This window comes from Xiphophorus maculatus, chromosome 7 (genome assembly GCF_002775205.1).
Source record: "Xiphophorus maculatus strain JP 163 A chromosome 7, X_maculatus-5.0-male, whole genome shotgun sequence".
Taxonomy (NCBI): Eukaryota; Metazoa; Chordata; class Actinopteri; order Cyprinodontiformes; family Poeciliidae; genus Xiphophorus; species Xiphophorus maculatus.
Window position 1 is genome coordinate 10066682 of NC_036449.1, and position 21577 is coordinate 10088258.

Consider the following 21577-nt stretch of genomic DNA (forward strand, 5'->3'; position numbering starts at 1 on the left):
ACCATGGAAGTATTATATAGGCCAGTACCCCCCATAGAAGCTTGCAGTCACTCTGCAAAGTCCACATAAAGGGGACTGTAAGCTGAAAGCCCCTCCAGTCAGTCTATGGGCCCCGGTATTAATAAGTTTGGCTTTGGCATTTTGCATTAACCCTTAACTGCAATATGTAGTTTTTAATTTTCCAATCTTTTGAATTCTTGGAAATTACTGTATGCTCTATAGTCCAGAGTTTATACATATGCTGGATGGTTAAGTAGTTGAGATTAAAATGAAATATTAATTACCTCATGCAAAGTCTGTTTAAATCTTTTATAGCAGTTTGTCCAAATCAGAACACCTCGTCATGAAATAAGCATCATATTTCCCACAGAAAAAGCAGTAATGCATGCAGGAAGCTGTAGTAGAACGGTGAGATTGTCAGAGTGTCTGAGTTCGGCAGGAGTTGCGCACCACATGGAGAGAATTCCTGTTCCATCTCTCTGCATAACACAGCCATGAAAGAGAAGAAGCTCGGTAAACAGTTTGCAGCTTTTTCATGGGCTGTAAAATTGCTCCAAATCAGAATTGTTTGACAAAATCAGTTTTTACAAATAAAATGCATACCACAATACAAATCATCCAGGGTTTTTTAAATGGTCTACAATAAAGCTGATGAAAGGTTATTTCACACTCCGAGATCTGACAAGAGAATTGATATTCTACAGCTGATTTCAGTGTTAGGCCAAAGAGACAGAAAGCTACGCAAAGCTGTCATCAGTGCTCATACTTGGCAAGCCGAAGCAATAACTTGTAACTTTCCACTTTCTAGACTTTGATTCAAACACCAGGCATTGTCACTGATCAATTTGAATTACCAATTTGTTTGTCCTGCATTTTAGAAATACATAGACCCCCAAATCCAGCTGATTTAGATGACAAGACAAAGGTTTTTGTCTTTGTTTTTGGTAAAACATATTTGGATGCTTTACTTTCTAAAATAACACAGTAGCTCACTTCCTGCATCAATTGAAACACTATACACACCCAAGAGATACTTCAAATCTACATTTGACTTTGGTGCGAAACAGAAAGGTTTATTTCACACGAGGCTGAAGAAGAAAAAAGTTTTTTTTAATTTTTAAACGTATTAACTTAATAAAAGATTCATAAATATGTTTAAAAACTGCAAACACTTTATCATAAACATTGCATGTGCCTGTCCTGTTCAACAGACACTGCAATTATTCTTCCTTGCAATTTGATCTACATTATAGTTAAATTACAGTTTTAAGCAAAACAAAAACCAATTACACACTAAATTCTCACACACAGACAATTACAGTTGTATTTATAGTGCCAAGTGATCGTCTAGGCCGGTGAAAGTTGCCATACACCAGTTTGATGGTGAAGCACAAGTGTCATTCAATCATAACATTAACAGTTGTAGAGTGTGAATAGATGAAACACTCAGAAACAAAAACACAAACCCAACCACGATGTGGAAAGTGACGGGGAAAATAGCAAGGCCCTGTGTTGCCCTATTGCTCCCATAAGGGTGTGGTGTAGGTGGGTTCCTTCCCTTACTGGGAGGATCATGGAAACTTAGCTCAAAGTCCTTTTTTTAATTTTGTTTGGCACCAACTCATGTTAGAAGCCCGAAATAATAGTTTTGAAGCTCTCTATGACATATGCAAACACACAAGAGTAAAGACAGAAGTTTACTTTCTGCCACATTTTTTTTGTCTTTATTACAGAAGGTGATCGACAAATTGTTCACAGAGATCGTTTCTACAAAAGAAACCTATAACAGGGAGATGAATTTGTTGCTGGTCAGTTCAGCTCAGATTTTTTTCAGTTTTGGACTTTTTGATATAGAGACACACAGGACAAACAATGCATGGACAGTCTCACACTTAAGGGAAAATTAGAGAGATTAATTAATCTAACAGTGATGATTTTGGACAGGAAGAAGCCGGAACTAATGGGCACTATTTTTTTCTTTTCCAAAGCTCAGTTATAAATGTTTTTTTAATGAAAGATTGATTCGTATGTGACAGTTTCAGACAAAAACTCCATTATGGACTTTAATGTTTATGACTAAAACTGTGTTAATCCTCACAGTTGAAACTTGTAACCTTTTCTGAACAGCTTTTTATCACTGTCACCCTTTTATGACCTTTGATGGCTGAGCCTTGGTAGCCTTTAACTTCTCAGAGTTGAGCAAGCTGCTGAGTCATGGACATGTGAGCCCAAAACACAGGGAACAATTAAACTAAAGTGGCTACAGTTAGTGGAGTCACCCTTTGTTTTGTATGTAGGTTATTGAGGATGTTTAGAAAAGAAGCAGTCCTCTGATTGTCTATTTAACCTGATCAGTTAGTGAAAATCCATGACTTTTGACTGACCAGTTACCTGAGTTTGTTTCTGAGGCTAAAAAAAATACTCAGAAACAAACCTGCAGGTGCAGGTCTCCTTCATATTAACCATGTTACTGCCTGCCAATGGCAGTGCAAACAACGGGTCCATTACTGGCTCACATGTAGCCAGCAGAGCAGACATCAGGTACAGGACGTCATTAAGAAGATTCCATTTGAAGTTCGTGAAATCTTTCCTGAACAGCACAGTATGGGTGTTGGCATATTGTTACTGGAAATGCCTGCTGATTGACATGGGGCATGATGAGTGTCGTGCTGCAGACTGTTTTGACTGGACTGAAGCCTAATGATCAACAAGTGACTGAAACTGTTGACGTGAGGATTTTTATAGATCTCACCGAGGCAGTGGGATTCACTATTATTCTTTCCCAAGATCCAAAGAAAAGTCAATCTGTACGCAAATACAGGAGGAAGGTAAGGTTTCTGTACGGTTTAGCAGGTGGCTGTAGGGTAGTCCCCTCTATCCACCTAAAACCCTCACTTCCCCCTTTGTAGTAAAGCTAAACTTCAAAAGAGTCTTATCACCATCACATTCCCTTGGAAAAGAACACAGAAATGGAGACCGGATGCAAAGGCTTACACTAGGTCAGGCTAACACAAGAAGTAAAGTGTAGAAATGCTTTGAATTTTAGCTTGTAAAGGGAAGAGGCTCCTGTACAGGCCTCCTGACCTTCCTACTCAACTTCCTTCCTGACAAGTGAAGGAATGCTGTGTCACATTTAATAAATTGGTAGGTGCATGCATTTTAAAGGTCTCTCAGAAGTCTAATTCAGTCAAGATAAGACTTCAAGACAGAGAAACCAAAGCAGTTTGGTGGAATAAAATTCATAAGCCTCAGTAGAAGTGGTGTTGTTAAGTCTTGTGAAGATAGAAATAAACTATGTGTGTGTCCAAGCACATGTGTATGTAGGATGATAATTACCAATTGCTTGGAAATGGCATAACTTTCAAAACATTGTTTGGCTGTAAAAATGTTCTACAACGCCTATAACTAGTTATTGAAGTATTATTAAAATTATCCATCCATTAATACTTTTTTCTTGTTTACTCAGAGAAACTCAGTCCCCTAATGATGCAGATTTATCTTGGAGTTTTTACCAAGACATCCTGAATAATGTGGAGAAGGGGGGTTCCAGAAACTACTGGCAATAAGAGTATGTTGCTTATGTGCAATTGTGTACTACAATATAGAAGATCAAGGGAAAATGTGGCGTTTTGATCTTTTCTTTTAAAATATCCTAGTAAGCGTCTCCCTGGCTCTTTATTCTCTTTTCTAAGGCCAATTTTGTCTTACACAAAGTCCCCTCTTTGACTGTGACTTTATCCTGTATTTTCCAATTATCACCTTTTAAAGGCCAGCTGGGTGCATACCAAACCATTGGGGGGCAATTCCATTTGCATTGCTCAAAGTCATGGCCAAGTACTTTCATGCTTAAGTTCATATCAGAAAATCTTAAAGGATAGTTGCAGCTGAAAGTCAAACTAGCTCAACAGCTTCAACCAAATAAACTGATAGGATACTGTTCTTTCTCTTAAAATGTGGTTCAAGAGGTTGAAGAACAAATTTGTCAATGCCGAGCTAACTTGGAGAATGGCTTGAAAGTAAAAATGTCTACATAAACCAGCATGAAATGCATGACGGCATTCTAATTTCACTTGGATCACTACAATTGTTATTGGATTTATGTTTACAACTTCATCTACATATTTTTTACTTCTCAATAAATTAGTTTTTTAAAAACACTAACTACCTATCATATTATCCCTGCCCTTTCTGTAGTCAGTGGGTTGTTCTTTTACAATCAAAACAACTCTAACCAATCAGGGAATGGACAAAGAATCTGAGATCGCCCTGGTTTTGGAAACACTGGAACAACAGGGGAAGATTCTTACGACCCCGTGGGTTGTGAAGTCAACTCTCTTGCTCTCTGCAGATGAGAAGAGATTGCACCACTGATAAATATTTCTATTAAAGGTAAAGACCCCACCCACACCTGTCATTAACATGTCCTGAGTGATCAGAAAATGTCGGTCAGGCTCAATTTGGACAGGACCTATAGGCCAGAAAAGTAATAAAAAAATGATGTCCATGGATGTCCAGTGTATAAAGAGAAGATGTAATTGTTTTTTCTTGAAACTACTTCTAAGTTATTTCAGCAGGTCCCCTTACATTCAGCTTGAGTGGGACGTTAATGGTGTAGGGGAGCACTGCTGCCAAGTGGGGTTGAGATCATCTGCTTAATATTAAGGTTGGTGTTGAGAAATGCCGACATCAGGATACAGCCTTTCAGCACTTTCTTTACATGTTAGTGATCATGTTGTTATTGCTGTGTTGCTTGTGTAAGCTCGTTGGTTTTGCACAGTACTGAACAATAACTTTGCTGTCTGCGTTCAGTCCACCCTGTACTTAATACAAAACATATTCACTAGTGCAAATCTGTGTTTGACTTCCTCTCTTCCCTCCCCCTCAGACTGAATATAGTAGCATTTAGCTGTGAATTAATTTTCATGTTTGCTTATACCCTGCTGAGGTGTGATGCCAGTGGTGCATAATCAAGAACTGCAACACTGCATACGAGGAGATAGGCCTTGCCGGCATTTATCCTGTGCAGATTTGTCAAGCAGGAGAAACTGAAACGATAGAATGAGAGTCAATAACCAGGACACACCGCAGACGTCAGCAGAAGGGAAAATGGACATTTACCTCAATCTGTTTCCTAATAGAGGGCCATAGAGCAGAGAATAACTTCTGCAGTGTGGCGTGCAGCTGTGAGTGTGTCCTTGTGACAATGCACATGTCTCTGGCCATGGGACAAGACAAGCACCCAAAGCCACAACCCAAACACCAGCCGCCCTTAACACACTGTGTCTAATGCTCCTATTTAGTGTTTGGAGAGCAGTGGCGCATGGCCTTAGGTTTTCGGGCGGGGAGAGAGGGTAGTACCTAGCCTGACAGCTGTGCCCTGAACGGAGGACAAAAGCCTGAGGAAGTACCGCATCAGCGAAGATGGGACTGAAAGGCACGGCAATTTGCTTGTGGTCACTCTGCCATCTGATTTTGTCCATCATCGACTATTCCCCTCTAATGTGTTGTAGTCGCAAACGCTTTTCCTCGACTTGTAAGGCATCATTAAGTGAGTTCTGGTATAAAGGATCGGCATCAGCACTACATTTAGAAGATCAAAGTATAAACTACTAATTCATAACAGAGTATTTTGAACAAATGAGGTGAACACGGGCCACCTCCAGTGAACAAATCCTTTTATTGTAGTTTATTTGTAATCTTTTCATAGGAGGGAGTCGTTTTTTTCTTTGTCAGTCGCTGTACATCAAAGATGAACTAAACCCACCATGCTGGTTGTGTTTGTATGTCTGTGTTCAAGTATTTAACACAACAGAGAAAAGCATGTTTTTAATCTATTCATAAAATAAGTGTCCTCATATCAGGTTAACACCTAAGCAAATAAATCAATTTGGGAATAGTTTTTTTTTTTGTTTAGTTTTTTTGTTTTTAAGGGGGAAACACTTTTTGAATTTGATGAACACCCAACAGACCATGAAGCAGTATAGCCTTGTTTCTTCCGAGAACAAAGACTATCCTTGCTGTTTGTTCATAAATGCCAATTTTGTTCATTTTTCCCTCCAACAACTTATTTTCGCTTGAAGCACTGACAAGAACACAACACTAACCACATTTCTGTGTGCGGTCAAGCTGAAGATAAAATTGTAAAGCCACTTAGCACCCATAATCAGTTAGTATAAAAGCTAATCTGACATTATATTTGCAGAGGTACAACAGTCTGCAGGAAGGGCTAAGAAAAGCAAAAAGAGATAATAAGCGCTCATTTGTTGCCGCATCAGCCACCAGGCGATAATTATGCTGGGGTGAGAATTTTGAATCCTAAATGGTTTCTTTGATCTGAACAGGTGTTCGCAGATGGATATGTAAGATTATTGCTTTAATTATTACCAGAGATCAAAGCCTTTGTAAAGCCTGTGTCTGATTCTTAAATATCTAGTTTCTCTCACAATCTTTGAGAAATAATACTAAGTAGATATTGGAAAATACATCTGTCAGACCTCCTGTTAGGTGATTTGTAAGACCATTTTATTGTGATTACTTTTGACATACTGAAGTATTATGTGAATGGAAGCCCAGCCAGGTAGTTGAAACATCAATACGGGGGGGCTGCAGTCACAATTCTTACCACATATTTCAGTAGCTATCCCGGAAATAAAATAGAAAGCCAAATGTTTAGTATCTCATCCAAACAGGAAGGTAGTGTGATTCATGTGTGTGTGTTGTGGTTGGATGGCGAGTTGAGGCAGAGGAAATGCCATCAGCTGTCAGAACTTTTATAGGTGAAATGGTTTAAAAATCGCCAACACATCAGGGTAAAATTTGTACATTCTTTAAAACCTTTTGCTTATTTCCTGTAATTATGTGGCTTCACTTGCCTCAAAAATCACAAGATTAAAAGTCAGTTTAATTATCCCATACTGGAAAAAATTACTTTACATATCTGCATTTATAAGAGTCATCGTGTAGTCTGTAGATTTGACGTTTATGGAACAAAAATCCAACAGCCTCCCATTACTGACTATTGTTGCGCCTCTGCTAAAGCAAGATGAATTACAATCCAGCCAGACAATTCTGTGGAACAGACACATGAGCTGAAAAGCTATGAGACATCTAATCGCAGCATGCTTTTCTGTAATATTCAACCTAAACTCCGTATTCGTCAGATTGCCTGTGCTGATGGAGGTTACTGCGACTTGAAATTGCAAGTGTTCACTTTTTTCCTTCATAGACAGTTGAGTAGATTTTAATGTAACACATGTAATTTGCACTCAGGACACTACAACACCTTGCAAAAGTACTCACATCCATGAACTTTCTCACATTTTGTGACATTAAAACCACAATTTTATAGGGACTTCATTAGGGTTGAGGCAGGAGGATGGATGACCACACAACAGTTCTTGTTATGTGGGATGCAAAAGGATCCATGATATTTAAAATGTTTCTCAAAAGAAGAGGTGAAGTGAAGAAAAATGTGGCTGACAGTGGCATTCATCTCCCCTGAGTCAGAACTTTGTAAGACCCTCTTTCGCTTTCAATACAGCGGTGTTTTCTGGTATGACTCTATGGTTCAGTTATGAACAACTACAGACAGGTTTGCTCATTTAACAACAGTTCAAGCTCAGTCAGAGTGGATGGACAGCATTTAACCATTCCAGTGTTATCCATCCGTCAACTCTTGCTCTCACCATCTTTCCTGTCCCTCCATCCCCCACGGTATGATGCTGCCACCACCTTGTCTCCCTGTGGTGAAATGCACAGGACAAACATGTTGCATGTAGAACAAAATCTTAATCAAATTTCACCACAGCACCTTCTCCCACACCTTAGCTGTGTCTCCTACAGGGCTAGTGGCAATCCATTCACCAGTTTTGTTTATTATTTATTTATTATTTATTGTTTGTTTATTAAACAGTGTTCTGTGAGAGATTCAGAGCTTTTGATATTGTTTTATAACCTAACCATGCATTAAATTTCTCCAAAACTTTATCTATGACCTGCCTGCTGTGTTCCTTAGTCGTCATGATGTTTGTTTACTAATGTCATCTATCAAACTTCGGAGGCTTTTATAAAACAGCTGCATTCTTCAAGAGATAATATTAAATACACTTTTTTTAAAATTTTGAAGATAATTGTTCAGTTGTACTTAATACAGCATATCAGGATAAATTTTCAGATTTTAGGTGATGTACTTTGCTTCCACTTAATCAAAAGCTACTTTGTGCTGGTTTATCACATCTACTGCAACTAAAACACACTTAATGTGACACCATATGGAAAGGATGATAAACATTTGCTGAAATACATTAGCTTTAGACTTATCTTAGACTTACATGTGATGTTTTATCACCATTCGAGTTCAGTTTAGCTTATTAAAACAACCCATAACCATTCAGAGACAAATGAACAATGCCTCTTGATCCTAATGTGAACTGACTGCAGAGGTCATGACCACAAGCTGTTGTTAATTCTGCAAACTGAAGATAGTGATTTCAAAAAGAATGAACAGCCATTAAAAGCTAAATAACTACAGTCAGACTCTAAACAACTACTGCACAAGTAAGTCTTAAAAGAATTTAGAAACAAAAGATTTAGTTTTTCTCAAGAAAAGAGAATCAACACATCAGCCTCTCTTTTTTTCCCATTTCAAAAGCATTTCTGACTTGACCAAATAACAAACGTGAAGTATGTCCCTTTGTGTTTTGTTGGTTTTATTCTCCAAAGCTCTAAAAAAAAAAAAAAAATTCTCATCTAAACCATAATGAAAGAGTCTGAAATGTTAAAAATCTGCGTCTCTGAGACAGTGAGTGTCCTCAGAGAGCATTAGCGCGGGCATTATCTCGGTGAGCCAGACTGTTCGGTAGTAAACACCCTGGCAATTGGCCTTGTAGTAAACTCTCGGCGGAACTGCCGCAGCAGAGCTTGGAGTGTTGTAGCCGTCCTGGCATGGAGATGTGGGTCACGCTAGGCTGTCCTCTCCCTCACCCCGGCACCGCAGCCCCAAACCCTGATGAGATTAGCCGGCCAGCCAGAGGCTCAGTGGTGGTAAAACACAAACACCAGTGATTACGTGGACATTAAAGTCCGATCCCCTCACACTTTAGCTTGGATCCCATTGTGCGGGGTCACAAACAGGTTACTGTCACGACTATGCTACCATCGGCATCATACTTTATGCAGAACTGCCTTCCCTCCCCCCCCGCCTCCTCCAATTACAGACATCAAAAAATATAGCAGGTTTCTCCAAACAAAAATACGAGACAGCAAGAGTTTAAACTTTCCACCAACCTAACGAAAATACATGTCTACTCAACTTATCTGGTAGCCACTTGAAAAGAACAAGAATCTGCTTATTTGTCCTTCTATTAGTCTTGCATGTTTGGCTCCAAAAAAAAAAAATTAATGACCATGATGACTGGCGAGTTAAAAGTCAGTGTCAGAAATGGGATTAGGCAGGTTGGAATGCCAGGCTAATCACTCATCAGCGACGGCCAGGAGAAACGACCTCCTTAAGGAGGAGGGGCGGCTTTTATAAAGCTTTGATTACTGCGCAGTCTTAAAACCGCATCCGATGAGTAAAGACAAGCGCTGGTCCACCCCCACGTTTACTGGGCCAGTTGCCCCCTGGATTCCTGTAAATACGTGATGTCATAGAGCTTAATGATGCCCAGACTAACACAGCCGAAGAGTTGAGAAAAAAAAAAAGAAATATTGCAGAGCTGAAATAAAAATAAATAAATAAATAAATACTGTATTTAAAGCAGAATTCAGTCTAATAAAAGGCTGCGTCTCCATAATGAATTTTATGTCTCTGTGGGACGAATAATTATGGTGACGAAAATCATCACTTTCATCTGCGCATAGCCTGCTCTGTCAGGAGCAAAACATCAAAAGCAAAGGTTAGATGGAGAGTGCCCAAAAAGAGAGACACTTTCTCCCGTTCTCCCAAGCGCAGACTGGAATGGACAGTTGTTTCCAGTTGCTACGTTTAAAAGGGCCCATCATAAAGACTGGCGAGAGGAAACAGGATAAGCGCTCGAGCCAAAGCAGTAAAAAAAAAAAAAACTCTCTGGGAAACTTGAAAGCCACACAAATGAAGTCTGTGTCTGCCATCTGGAAACAATAAACAAACAAAACCCAGCAGCCAAACAAACACCACAAAATGGCAGAAGGGGGGAGAGAAACAAAGAGAGATTTAAAAAAGAGCGAGAAATGGTTTCAGACATTTGGACTGTGAGTATGTTGAATGAATGACAGCGAGAGGGGAGGGTGTCGGTGTTAAAAATGTGTGCGGCATGCATCATTAGCAGACACTGATGGGAGGACAGACACAGACACAGGCCTTTGTATAAAACAGCCTTTGATGCTAGGGAGATGGCCCTGCTGTTTGAATGTGTGTGGTACCACTGAAACCTGGTTCTAATGAAGTGCAGTGCTAACAGGAGGCTGCCTGTCTGTAACCAGCGCCGAGATGAGAAGTTACAAACAAGTCCCAAATTCAGCAAAATACCAAAACAAAGTAGCCGGCTATCTGCTCTTTGTTCAGTCAAATCAGAAAAACACATCCTGTCTGACATGTTCTAACAGGAGGTTTTATTCTTTTTTAAAAGGAAAACTGCTACAGTGTACCTCAAATTTCACAGAACTTGTTCATGTTATGTTTAGAATAAACACTGAAAGAAAAATGAGCCTTATCTTAGGTCTGTTATCGGTACCCCTTTGCTTCTTACTGCCAATAAGCTGGCTGAAAGAAGGCTGCTACACTTTACCTTCACTTACAAGAAAGCCGACAGTCATTACATGAAAACTATGGGTGTTTTCACACCTCAGATATTTAGTCCATTTAGCAGCAACTGTATTGACACCACCTCAGTTTCAAAAAAACCCTAGAGGAGTTTGTTTATGGTGCAAACATAATCCAACCATAATCCAACAACTTCCAGGTAAACAATGCAAGCTTGAGTGAACAACTTTCCCGTAAAACAATAAGGACAATCCTGAACATTCTCTTCATGGCTGTTATCAAACAACAGAGTGTGTTCAGTCAGTGTTGACTTCAGAACAGCTGAAACACAGACTGCTACAGGACATCCTTGCTGCCTACAGCCATCAACATCTACAACAACTGTGAAGAAAATAGAATGAGTTAAGACAACATTTAATTTGCCTCTGGGATTAATAAAGTATATTGGATTTGAGCTGAACTAAACTAAGTTGTGTTACTTTACGGGTTGCAGCAAACAAACTAAAACAATGGCAACGTGTTATTTGTAAGGCATAAAACATTATGCAACTTTCATGGTGTCTTATTCGATATACTGTATCTTCTCAGATAATTTTGCCTGAATCACACTATGGACCTCCATGTCAGCTCACAACACAGAATGTGCTTCTTGTATTTACATTTGGAATATAAAAGAATCTCGATTTTCATTGTTTTTTGTGGTCCCAATCACAGAGCCGTGGCATCAATTACATCATAACTTGATGTCTATTTGTGGCCTTTTGCCCTGTTCTCATCGCCAACTGTTAATTTTCCTGAACCAAGCCCTTAAAGGCTTTACAGGCTGTAAACAACAACAAATAATGTTTTGTTTAGTTTTTTAAATCTGAATTTCTACCTTGCAACAATATGTAAATTAAGTATTTAAATTGAAGTTTTGAAATTCTTACTTTTAGGTGCATCTGTGTGAACCTGGCAAACAAATATAAAACATATGATGTAGCGGCCTTCTGTGAGCAGGCCAACAGTTATTTAACATGCTAGAAACCCTAAACCACAATGGTGCTAATTTTACAAGTTGTCCAACATCTGTCTCACTCAGTGTTGTCCCAAATGTCAACTTGTACCTTCAATGTCGGTCTGAAGAAGTTAATGACTGAGAGGAAATCGTAAAGAATGTAAAAGAAACAAAAACGAGCAACAACTGTCCCGGGAGATTCACAAGCAATGGTTTATCCACTATCAAAACTGTCCTACCTCTATATGTTGATAAAACCTGCTAAATGTTTTATAGCAGGTTCTAATGGTCAACCTAAACTATTGACACAGCTTGAAAGACTTCAGGATTTTGGTGAAATATCTGGCATCTGAAAAAAGTGTAGCACAGTATAATATAGTAAGCCTACTTCAATGAAATTAATCCATACACAAAAGACACAGAAGATTTACGGCTTTGTAGAATCAAAGAAATGATTCTGTCCAGGTCTACTGGGATAAAACGACTAAAAAAACTGAGAAGATCCATACCATGAATTATTGTAATAGAATGAAATGACATCATTTAATTACTTAGCAGTCACCTCGTTTAAATGTACATACGGGTCATCAAGTCAGAATTTATACATTAGCAAATGCCCATTAAATGAATGTGAAATGTCCAATTGTGCACTTAGTGAAATACCTATAGTTAAAAGGTGTGGAGTAATCTCATTCAGTTGTTAAATAACAAACATATTAACTTTTTTAAGCAATAAATGTAACTAAAATACTAGTTTATCGAATTTCTTTCTCATTTTACTGTATTTCTTTAGGGTTACTATGGATAGATCGCTTAATAACTCACTCAAATCCAAGTTCCAGTAATAATATCACTACTTGCTGGCATTACTTGGTATCTTAGAAACAACATATTTCTCACAGCAAGAAGAGAACTTGTTCTACACAACACTGCATATCAAGAATTACTTTCAGATACTCCAAACAACATTTCCGCGACCAATTATTGAATTCAAGATACTGATTATATAAAGCATTTGGAAAAAATAACCTACCTACCCGTTTTTCTTCCCAAGGTCTAGTGACAACACTGACACCAAGAGGTTCACTTAAGGACTGCAGCCCTGGTTTAATACATTAGAAATAACCTCACATAACACACATATTTAACATGTGTGTGTGTGTGAAAGGGGAGCAACAAAAAAAAGAAAAAGAAACATACATTTTAAAAAAAGCCACACATGAACATAAATCCCCTGCTGAGCTTGGTTAAATACTCGGCTATAAAAAGGGCCTCTCATTAGTGTTCTGTGTATCGGACCGGAAATTCTGGGTAAAGTATACCTCATCGTCTTAAAACTACTCACCATCCACATGGCCACTAGAACAATGCATGGCTGTCAGAAGACTAAAACACAACTCTGGCAAAGGAGAGGACGGAATCAGAAGAGTTTAAGATTTGAATCATTAATCTAAGTTAAATCAGTCCCATCTGCTTTATTACATTCACTTTTAAACATTGTCTGCTTTATAACTCCACCAATTCTGACCTAACTATGATTTGTAAAGACATAAAAAGCCAGTCATTAGAACAACATGTAATAAAAACATAAAGCATTGCATAATCCTTATAAATGATAACCTAATCCCCGCACTCGCATTGGCTCACATCTGTAAGCAGAAACATGGGTCTCCCACTTGTGTTGTCATTAAAAACAGAAACTGTTTCCCCAGCTCCTCATTTGATCCCACCCCCACGTTCAAATCCTTAACCACATAAACCACCCGTTAGCCAAGTCCACCCCATGTTTCGAGAACAAAATTCTTCTGTTGCAATTGTTCACACATTCCTCCCTCGTCGTGTTTATACAGATGCAGCTCCATGTGCTCTCTGGGGTCGTAAGAAGTCCTACACCGCGGCCCGAAGATGTGCTGTTGATCAAAGGCGTTGGAGCTCGAGGAGGAGCGCTCGTTTTTAGTTGTTTTTGTTCCCTCTTTCTTCTTCTGTGGGATACAGGTTACCGAATCCATCTGCTGGCCTCATGTATCCACCTTAGTCAGTGCTGAGACAAGTGTAGGCCTCTCTTTCTTGCTGTCTCAACCATGTTTACTCAGCTGGTTTCCACGGCAATCGCCAGGACTTTGTTTTTGCACAGCAACATGTGTTAACTTAATGCTCTGTAATGGATTTCAAAGGGAAGCTTAGCAGGTAATAGGGCAATTTATCGATTCGTTTGCTTAAAATTAGTCTTAATTGTAAAAGAAAAATAAAACACACCTCTAAGAAGATTTAGGCTCAAGACAGAAAAAAAACAAACAAACAAGCAAAAGCTAACGCATTTTTCCAAGCTGCGCAAACAATTAAAGAACAGATAAACCATATAATAGTCAAGAAGACATGAGGGTTAAAGTTGCCTGGCCAGTGTGCTCAGCCCTTCCCATATGTGCAGAATTTGGTTACAAAGTCCCAGTGGTTGTTTTCTTGCTTGATTGGATTATGGCCACACACCTTAAGCTCAGCTTCCACCACCAATCAATGAGGAAATGAGGTGTCAACACTCTGGTGTTTATTCAACACTCATTTATTTTTCTACCGGAAGCTAAGAAAAGCTCGGCCACAGAGGACTGCCAGATGGGCAGGAGGTAGTCTGGTGAAGCATTTAGAGAAGAACATGAGATTATTAACGGTGTTAGCGAGTCTTTATTGTATGGAATTAGTAAAATGCAGAGTTCATTTTCTTTATTGCGCAATTGTGAAGCACAATAATGTTTTTATAATGACTTTTTAACTACATTAACACGGTATAACATTACCGAGACATGCCAACATTTATCTCCGGAGAGGAGACGTGCTTTAAAGCTTCAAGCTGAGCATCCATTTGACAAAGCTAAAAAATGTTGATGAGAAGACAGCAGAAAGTCTGTAATGCTTCCAGTCAGCATGAGGTGCCATCAACATAAAATTCTGCACAGTAGCCGCCACTTAATACAACCGGGGCAATCGAAAATTCCCCTTCCAGTTATAGACCAATGCCGCTGCATTACTATTGTAGCATGAATGCCAAGTGTCTGCATGGCTTTATGCCCCCTCTCTTAATTGAAAACGTTATAGGGGTGCATTACACTTAGGCTTTTTATAGGTAGTGCTATAAAGCCCTAGCAGGCCCTGTGAGGGGAAACTGCCCATTAACTTATAAGGTCCAGGCCTTGGCTCTCTTAATTGACAACCTCTAGGCTACTTTCATCACTTGTCGACTTCATAGTGGCAGCCAATGCTTCCTCCAGGATGCTGTTGCATCTTTGACATGAGGGTGTTTGTGACAAAGAGCAGTCTGCCGCCAACGCCGCGACGAGAGCTCTAGGCTGTCCATAAAACAAGCACACGCATTCCTTCCAAGAAGGCTGCATTTAACCACTGAACTACTGGGTCACAGAAATACAAAATTCAGTATGAACAGTTTCTGCTTAAGAGCCAGCTGCAGCGTATTTCTGAAAAAGAAGATATCCTGAAATGTTAGTCTAACTTCATATACGCTTAGAAACTTTGAAGTGCAAAATTAAAAAGGAGATAGAGCAACGGTATCTATGAAAACTTCAAGTTAAACAGTGCAAGAACAGTGTTAAACACTTAAAGGCAGACCTACAAGACTGGTGTGAAAATCACTTCACACTTTAACTTAGCAAGACAGTCAGTTTTGTGCCTCTGGAAATTTATGCCTCCTCAATTACACCCACATGTCACAAAGTAGCTGACGGACTCACAGCTACCTCTGGAATATTAAAAACACTCGCACAGAAATTAAGCCGTTGCAAGTTCACTCCTCCCACGAAACACTAAAACGGTAGAATTGCTATCAGTTAAACTCCTGAAGTGTAATTTTGCAGGATCACTCAAGACCGGTCAGTTGAAATAAAATGTTGTTTTTTTTAGTAAGAACTTTACGAAGATTCTAAATATGTATTCACACAAGTCCTGTTAAATCAACTTTAATGAAAGTGTTAAAGGTTCATTTGGGAAGGTGTGACTATGCAATTGAACTCTGATGTGGAACAAAAAAGCAAACTCTGGACCACCTAAAAACCTAGGTCTTGGTTTGGTTGAAGTGAACTGTAGTGCAGTTCGAATGATATATGTGAACGCAAGCGGACTGGAAAATGAACGGGTTTTACAAAGGGTTTGGTTGGTTTAACACAGTGCGATGTGAAAGCAAACCATGCCTTCACACACTAAAAATGTAACAAATTTTGGTCAACAACTGAATCAAGTCTACTCCGTGTCAGATATGAAAACCTGACACCAAATAGAAGAACTTAAGTCCTTCTATGGTGTCTTTGAGGCAGGATTACCACTACCTTTTCCATGTTTAAAATTCCTGCTTTTGAATGAATGAATGAATGAATGAATGAATGAATGAATGAATGAATGAATGAATGAATGAATGAACGAACAGGATGGATGAAGCATTTATGCAATGGGACTCGGAATAAATTTAAATAAAAGTATGTTTATGTATTTCGGAGACAATTTCATCTAAACTGATTTGCGAATAAGGACAAAACTGGTCTTAGCAGAAAGACCACTGGTCAGGCTCTGTCAGAGGTGACAGTGTAGAAATAGAGTTTAACTATAGAAGGAGAGAGAGTGGAGCAGAGGTGGTAAAGAGGTACAGTGTAGGTACTCGGGTAAGAGGGATAATATGATGTAAATGAGCCAAAGTCCAGAATCAAACTCGGGCCAGTTGTGTCGAGGACTGTAGCTTCCTTATGCTGCACCTGCTCTACCACTACCCACTATTATATTTTTCCAGACTGTATTTTGCTTTTCCATACTTATCCACAACTTGAAAATACTTCAAACCAGAGATGTCAAAGTGCAGTCTTTAGGAGCTGGTAGTCTTATTTAGCTTTTATTTGTGTCCCATATCCAATACACCTGAATCAAATAGTGAATTATATCCCCCGAGTAAAGTTAAGACATACAATGATATTTAATTCAGTTTTATTGAAACCGAGACATCTAAAAGCTTGAGTTTTCTCAAGGACTGGAGTTTGAAAGTTGTGCTTCAGGCAAATGTCATACTTTTCCAGACTGTGTAAGAACACTTATTACTAAACAATATATAGAAAAAATAACACAATTTGCCATGTTGATCTTAATATAGCTGGACTACTACTTCAGTTCATGCAAAGACATATACCTATTAAACTGATAAGTGTGAAAATTTGCAGTCAATAATAATTGTCAAAAATCAAGTCCTTAATTATAAGGCCACAAAAGTATAAAATAGTTTTTTTTTGTTGTTGTTTTTTTTACAAAATATCAAACTCGAACAACTTTTCTCATCTGGCATGAACACCTATGAGAAATCACAGTGACACAAAAACTGAAACTCCATGAATGGAAGGTTTCTGACTGCTATTGAAAAGAATGGTGGGTATGTTGACTATTGATTTATTTATTCAAATGCCAATCTGGTTATTTGTTAAGGCTATGTTTATTATCCTCACTTTAATAAATAAAAAGAACCAAATTAGATGGATTTTGTTTTCCACAGAAATTCAGCGCACTTAAAACTTTCCCAATAATTGTTCACATATACATATTCTCTCAGTAGCACACAAAATCTGTCTACTTGCTTCAGAAGAAAGCTATAAGAATTCTTCATGCATTAGATTATTATGATCCAACCAGTTACATTGTTATGGCCTTGCACAATTTAAAATGTTAGGATTTAGCTGAACTTAGAAGTCCATTGACAATGTTCAAAGCTTATAATAAGCTCTTTACTTGTTTTAAAAAAACATAAAGGTCAGGATAAATATTAAAAACAATGTTTGGTTTGATAAACTAAACCAACGTTCTTTTATGAGTTTGTCTAAAGACTTAGCAATTACTCCTTAGAAATGGCTTTTGTTGAAAAATATTCAGGAAAAATGCTACAGTTCTGATTGTAATAATGCTGTGGACACTAAAAGAACTTAGCTACCAGATATTTTTCTGAAATGTTTAAAAATGACCAACGTAAAATAAATACCTTGACTTTCTGAAATATACAGGTTTGAAGTTCATTAACATTCCGGGTTACTCCAAGAAATAAGACCAGCTTAATAATTGTGCACATGCTGTTTGTCCAGACATATTAAAGTCAGTCAATTTTAAATTCTCACATGCCATTAAGGCTATATTGATAGTTGTTTATTTCACATGTTAAATCTGTTAAATATTATCATGTCCAAAGTTGAGTTTTGCTACACATGTTTACATGACCGTTTTCTCCAGTATATTTCTCACAGATGTTGATCTTATTTTAGTTCGACAAAAGCACGTCTAAGCATATATTAGTTGTATCGTGTAGCCAACAAAACCTTCATAAGCGTTGTTAATTCAAGTTCAAACCCTACTGTACACTTCTGTTGAGCAAACAAAGCAAGTGACCTTCAGCCGACCGCTGCAACGTAGCAACAGCCACAAATGTCTGGAAATGATTTCTACACGCAGCAAAAAAAAAATACTAAGAGTCATGTAAACATTTAGAAACAGACTTACTGTGCAGGAAGACGTCTCACAGCTCTGACAGTGTGCGCTGCCATGTTTTTCTGTGACGCATGAGACACGTACGCAGCGATTGGCCTCAAAACGCACTCCCACGTGATGGTTCAGTCATCTGATTGGGTAGAGTAGTAAGAGGGGCGGGGCTTGGGCTCCTACAAGCACATGGTGAAATAAACAGGAAGATGCACAGAACTTGCTGGCAGCAAGAGACTGCTTAATGCAGACTTTTGTTCTGTAATAATTATAGTAAATCCGTACATTTAAAAGTTGGAGTGAAATTCATATCTTTTTTTATTATTATTATGTGCTGTTTGCCTTCTTTTTGACTGCCATGTCCCAGAGAGAAACCTGAAAAGTATTTTTGGAAAAAAGCTCAGAGAGAGAGATTCGTGGACAAGGCATTTCACCCCAGGAGTTGTCTCGCACAGCAGTGGTGAATTACTACCACCACCATCAGCCAGGTTCTGGTGTTGTGGACAAATGACACGCAGGATTTCCCGTGAGGAGGTCTGCAGGGGATTGGCTTCAAATGTCAGAGTTCAAGGGCAGTTGCATATCCGGATTTCAGAAATGTGTGCTGATGCTCGCTTGTCTCACTGTACACCTTGAAAACTAGAAAACAAAATGTTTTAGTTACTTTTCTTCCCCATTGCCTATCAATAAAAACAATTTTATTTATTTACATAGCTGATCATTTAACAGGACGTGGTACAAATATGTTTTTTCAGTCATTGTTTAAGGTAAATTGCTGTCCCAAATTACTTAAAGAATATGAACTGTTGTTCATACAAGAACAGAGTTTTTGCAGATATTAATCAATTATCTCTTTAGATAACTTGCAAACAATAAAAAGAAAGGGGGGGGGGGGGGATATCATATTACCACATTAACTATATTTTTGTTATTTCATTATGATTCATAGGTGTATAAAAATTATAGAACAAATTCATTTTGCATGAATTTTCAGACATTCCACTTGTTGTCTACGGTCATTTGAAGACTGTGTTCACCTAATATTAATGATGGGTAGCTCTTTTAGTATGCACAGTATGATTCATGGTGCTATTTAAGACTGGAAATATATTCAAGATGCCAAATTTGTTTTTTATTTTAAGCAAGACAAAAGTGTAGGGACCCTCTTTCAGCCAGCGGCTCAGCTAGTGCATAGCAACATTTCAGTGGAGCTGTGGCTTCCTCTCATATCTTTTTGAAAGGAGCTTAATAATATGATGGGATATGTTTAAGTGTTTTGAGATCTTGGTATGCCTTGATACCAGAAAACATGCCAAAACAAGATGATTTCAAATAAATATGAAAAAAAAGACATTGAGCTACAAACAAAAGATCCATTACCAGTTTTACGATTTTTTTTCCCCCCATGATGTAAATCTAAGAAAAATTGAGAATGTTTTGACATCTAAATAAAGCAAGGAAGGGATCAAATCAATTCTTGCGTGGGATAAAAAAAAAAAAAAGGGTCAAAGTAGGAAAATTCCATCTATGGGTTACTTGGAAACTACTTCATTCCCTCCCCCTTCTGTTCATTGAACACAATTGTTGTCCACTAATCCAGTTTTGATAGCATTTGGCACACTTTCTTTGGATCACAGCAAGATGCTCAACTTCCATTCTGGTCTCCCCTAGGAACCTCTGAGCCCGGGAAAGGCAGCCGACACCAGGTCGCGCCAGAGCGGGGGGAGAGGCGGGGAGTAAGGTTCTCTGTGTCCTCATAAAGCACAGAAAATTATTTTTTGATCCGCGTCAACCCCAGACACATGCACGCACACACATGGACCTGCTCACAGGCTCATCAGACTGGCAGTTAATTTGAGATATATGCTGAATGCACGTTTATTCTTGTCAGTCTGTTCTGTTGTTTAACGTCGCTATCACCTAATGACCCCCCAAAAGACAACAGAATATAAAATATTATGTCAAAAGGGTAAGCGTTTTTGGGGGGGGGAGTTTGCCTGTGCCTCCCTCTGCAGTCCCCCCCCGCCCCATCCAAATGTACAATGCATCACTAGGCCTTGATGCCTCAGAAGTCTGGGTTCATTAAAATCTTGAACGAGTGCCAAAGCTGTAGTCAGAGATAAAAAGAATATGAAAGGATAACAAAATTTATGGATGGCAAGACACCACCTCACCCTGGCATTTATAATAAACAAATGGTTTCTGTTTCCAATTTAAATTTCTCATTATACTGTGACTTTTGGAAAATGTGTTTTGATTTACCAACATTTTATCTGAAAAAACTGTATAATTGATTAGATTTACATGGCTCTGATTTTGATGCTGATCGCCTGCCTCCCCCCCAAACCCTCTGCAGCAGCCCCCAACCCACCTCCCCAACCTCTATCCCCCAAAGCCCCCAAAAATAAAAAGAAAGAAAGAAAGATCTGAACAGCTCCTGAGGCACATTAACATCATATAAAACAAACCTACATATCAAACGGGCTTTTTTTCTGATAAAATAATTGGTTTAAAACCGGCACAGAAGCCAATTCAGCCCTTTGAACGGAACCTCTGTGAGGGCACCACAAAAAAAAAAAAAAGTGAGATAGACTTCACAGCCCAAGTGAGATGGACATCAATGCAGTGTGCCAGCAATGGCTGTATTAACCCATGGCTAAATCCCATCAGACAAATGTCAGTGTATCCGTTATGAAACCATGACATTTAGATCCAAGGTCTCCATTGTGGTTTCGGAGGGAGCCGATGTTTGTCCATTCTTCGCCTCCATCAAACCCGCGTATAGCCTCACAGTCAACTGTACTCTGAACATGAAAAGATTAGAGATCATAGTGCTAGATTTATTGCACCATACACTTTTGATACTTTGGTGACATTGCAAAAAACAATTACAGGCAAAATGTAATTCTAAATTTTTTATTCAATTTTAAAAAAAAATATTTAGTCTGATCTGCAATGCCTTGGAAAGTATAAATACTACTTGAAACTTTTCACAATTTGTCACACTAGCTGAAACTTCAATCTCTATGTTTCAGATAGACGAGCACAAAGCACCAGAAAGTGGAATCCTTGTAACACCTGACTATGGTTTAATTTAAACCATTCTATCAAGCTCAGGCTATATGTTTAGGAATTTTGTTCAGAAACGTGAACTTCCACTCCAGTCTTTTGGAGCCTCAGATATTCATCCAACACTTTTCTGTTTTTAGTCATCCACCTTCCCTTCACCTTTGACCAACTTGGTCAAACTTGGAGTTGTTGAAATGTGGGGAAGCATTTCGTAAAGAAATGCTTCCCCACATGGCTTCCCCTGCCATGGAGGTGGCAGAATAACG

General features: G+C 38.6%; 1 protein-coding gene across 1 annotated transcript in view; it reads right to left on the reverse strand.

The window, feature by feature from the left end:
* The window catches only part of clybl (citrate lyase beta like), a 66035-nt gene extending 47724 nt beyond the window's left edge, over positions 1-18311 (reverse strand). Inside the window, exon 1 of the mRNA XM_023336782.1 lies at positions 18264-18311. Within this exon, the coding sequence (XP_023192550.1) occupies positions 18264-18307 (44 nt within the window). The 5' untranslated portion in view covers positions 18308-18311. The remainder of the gene's footprint in view (positions 1-18263) is intronic.
* Between the last annotated feature and the right edge of the window lie 3266 nt (positions 18312-21577).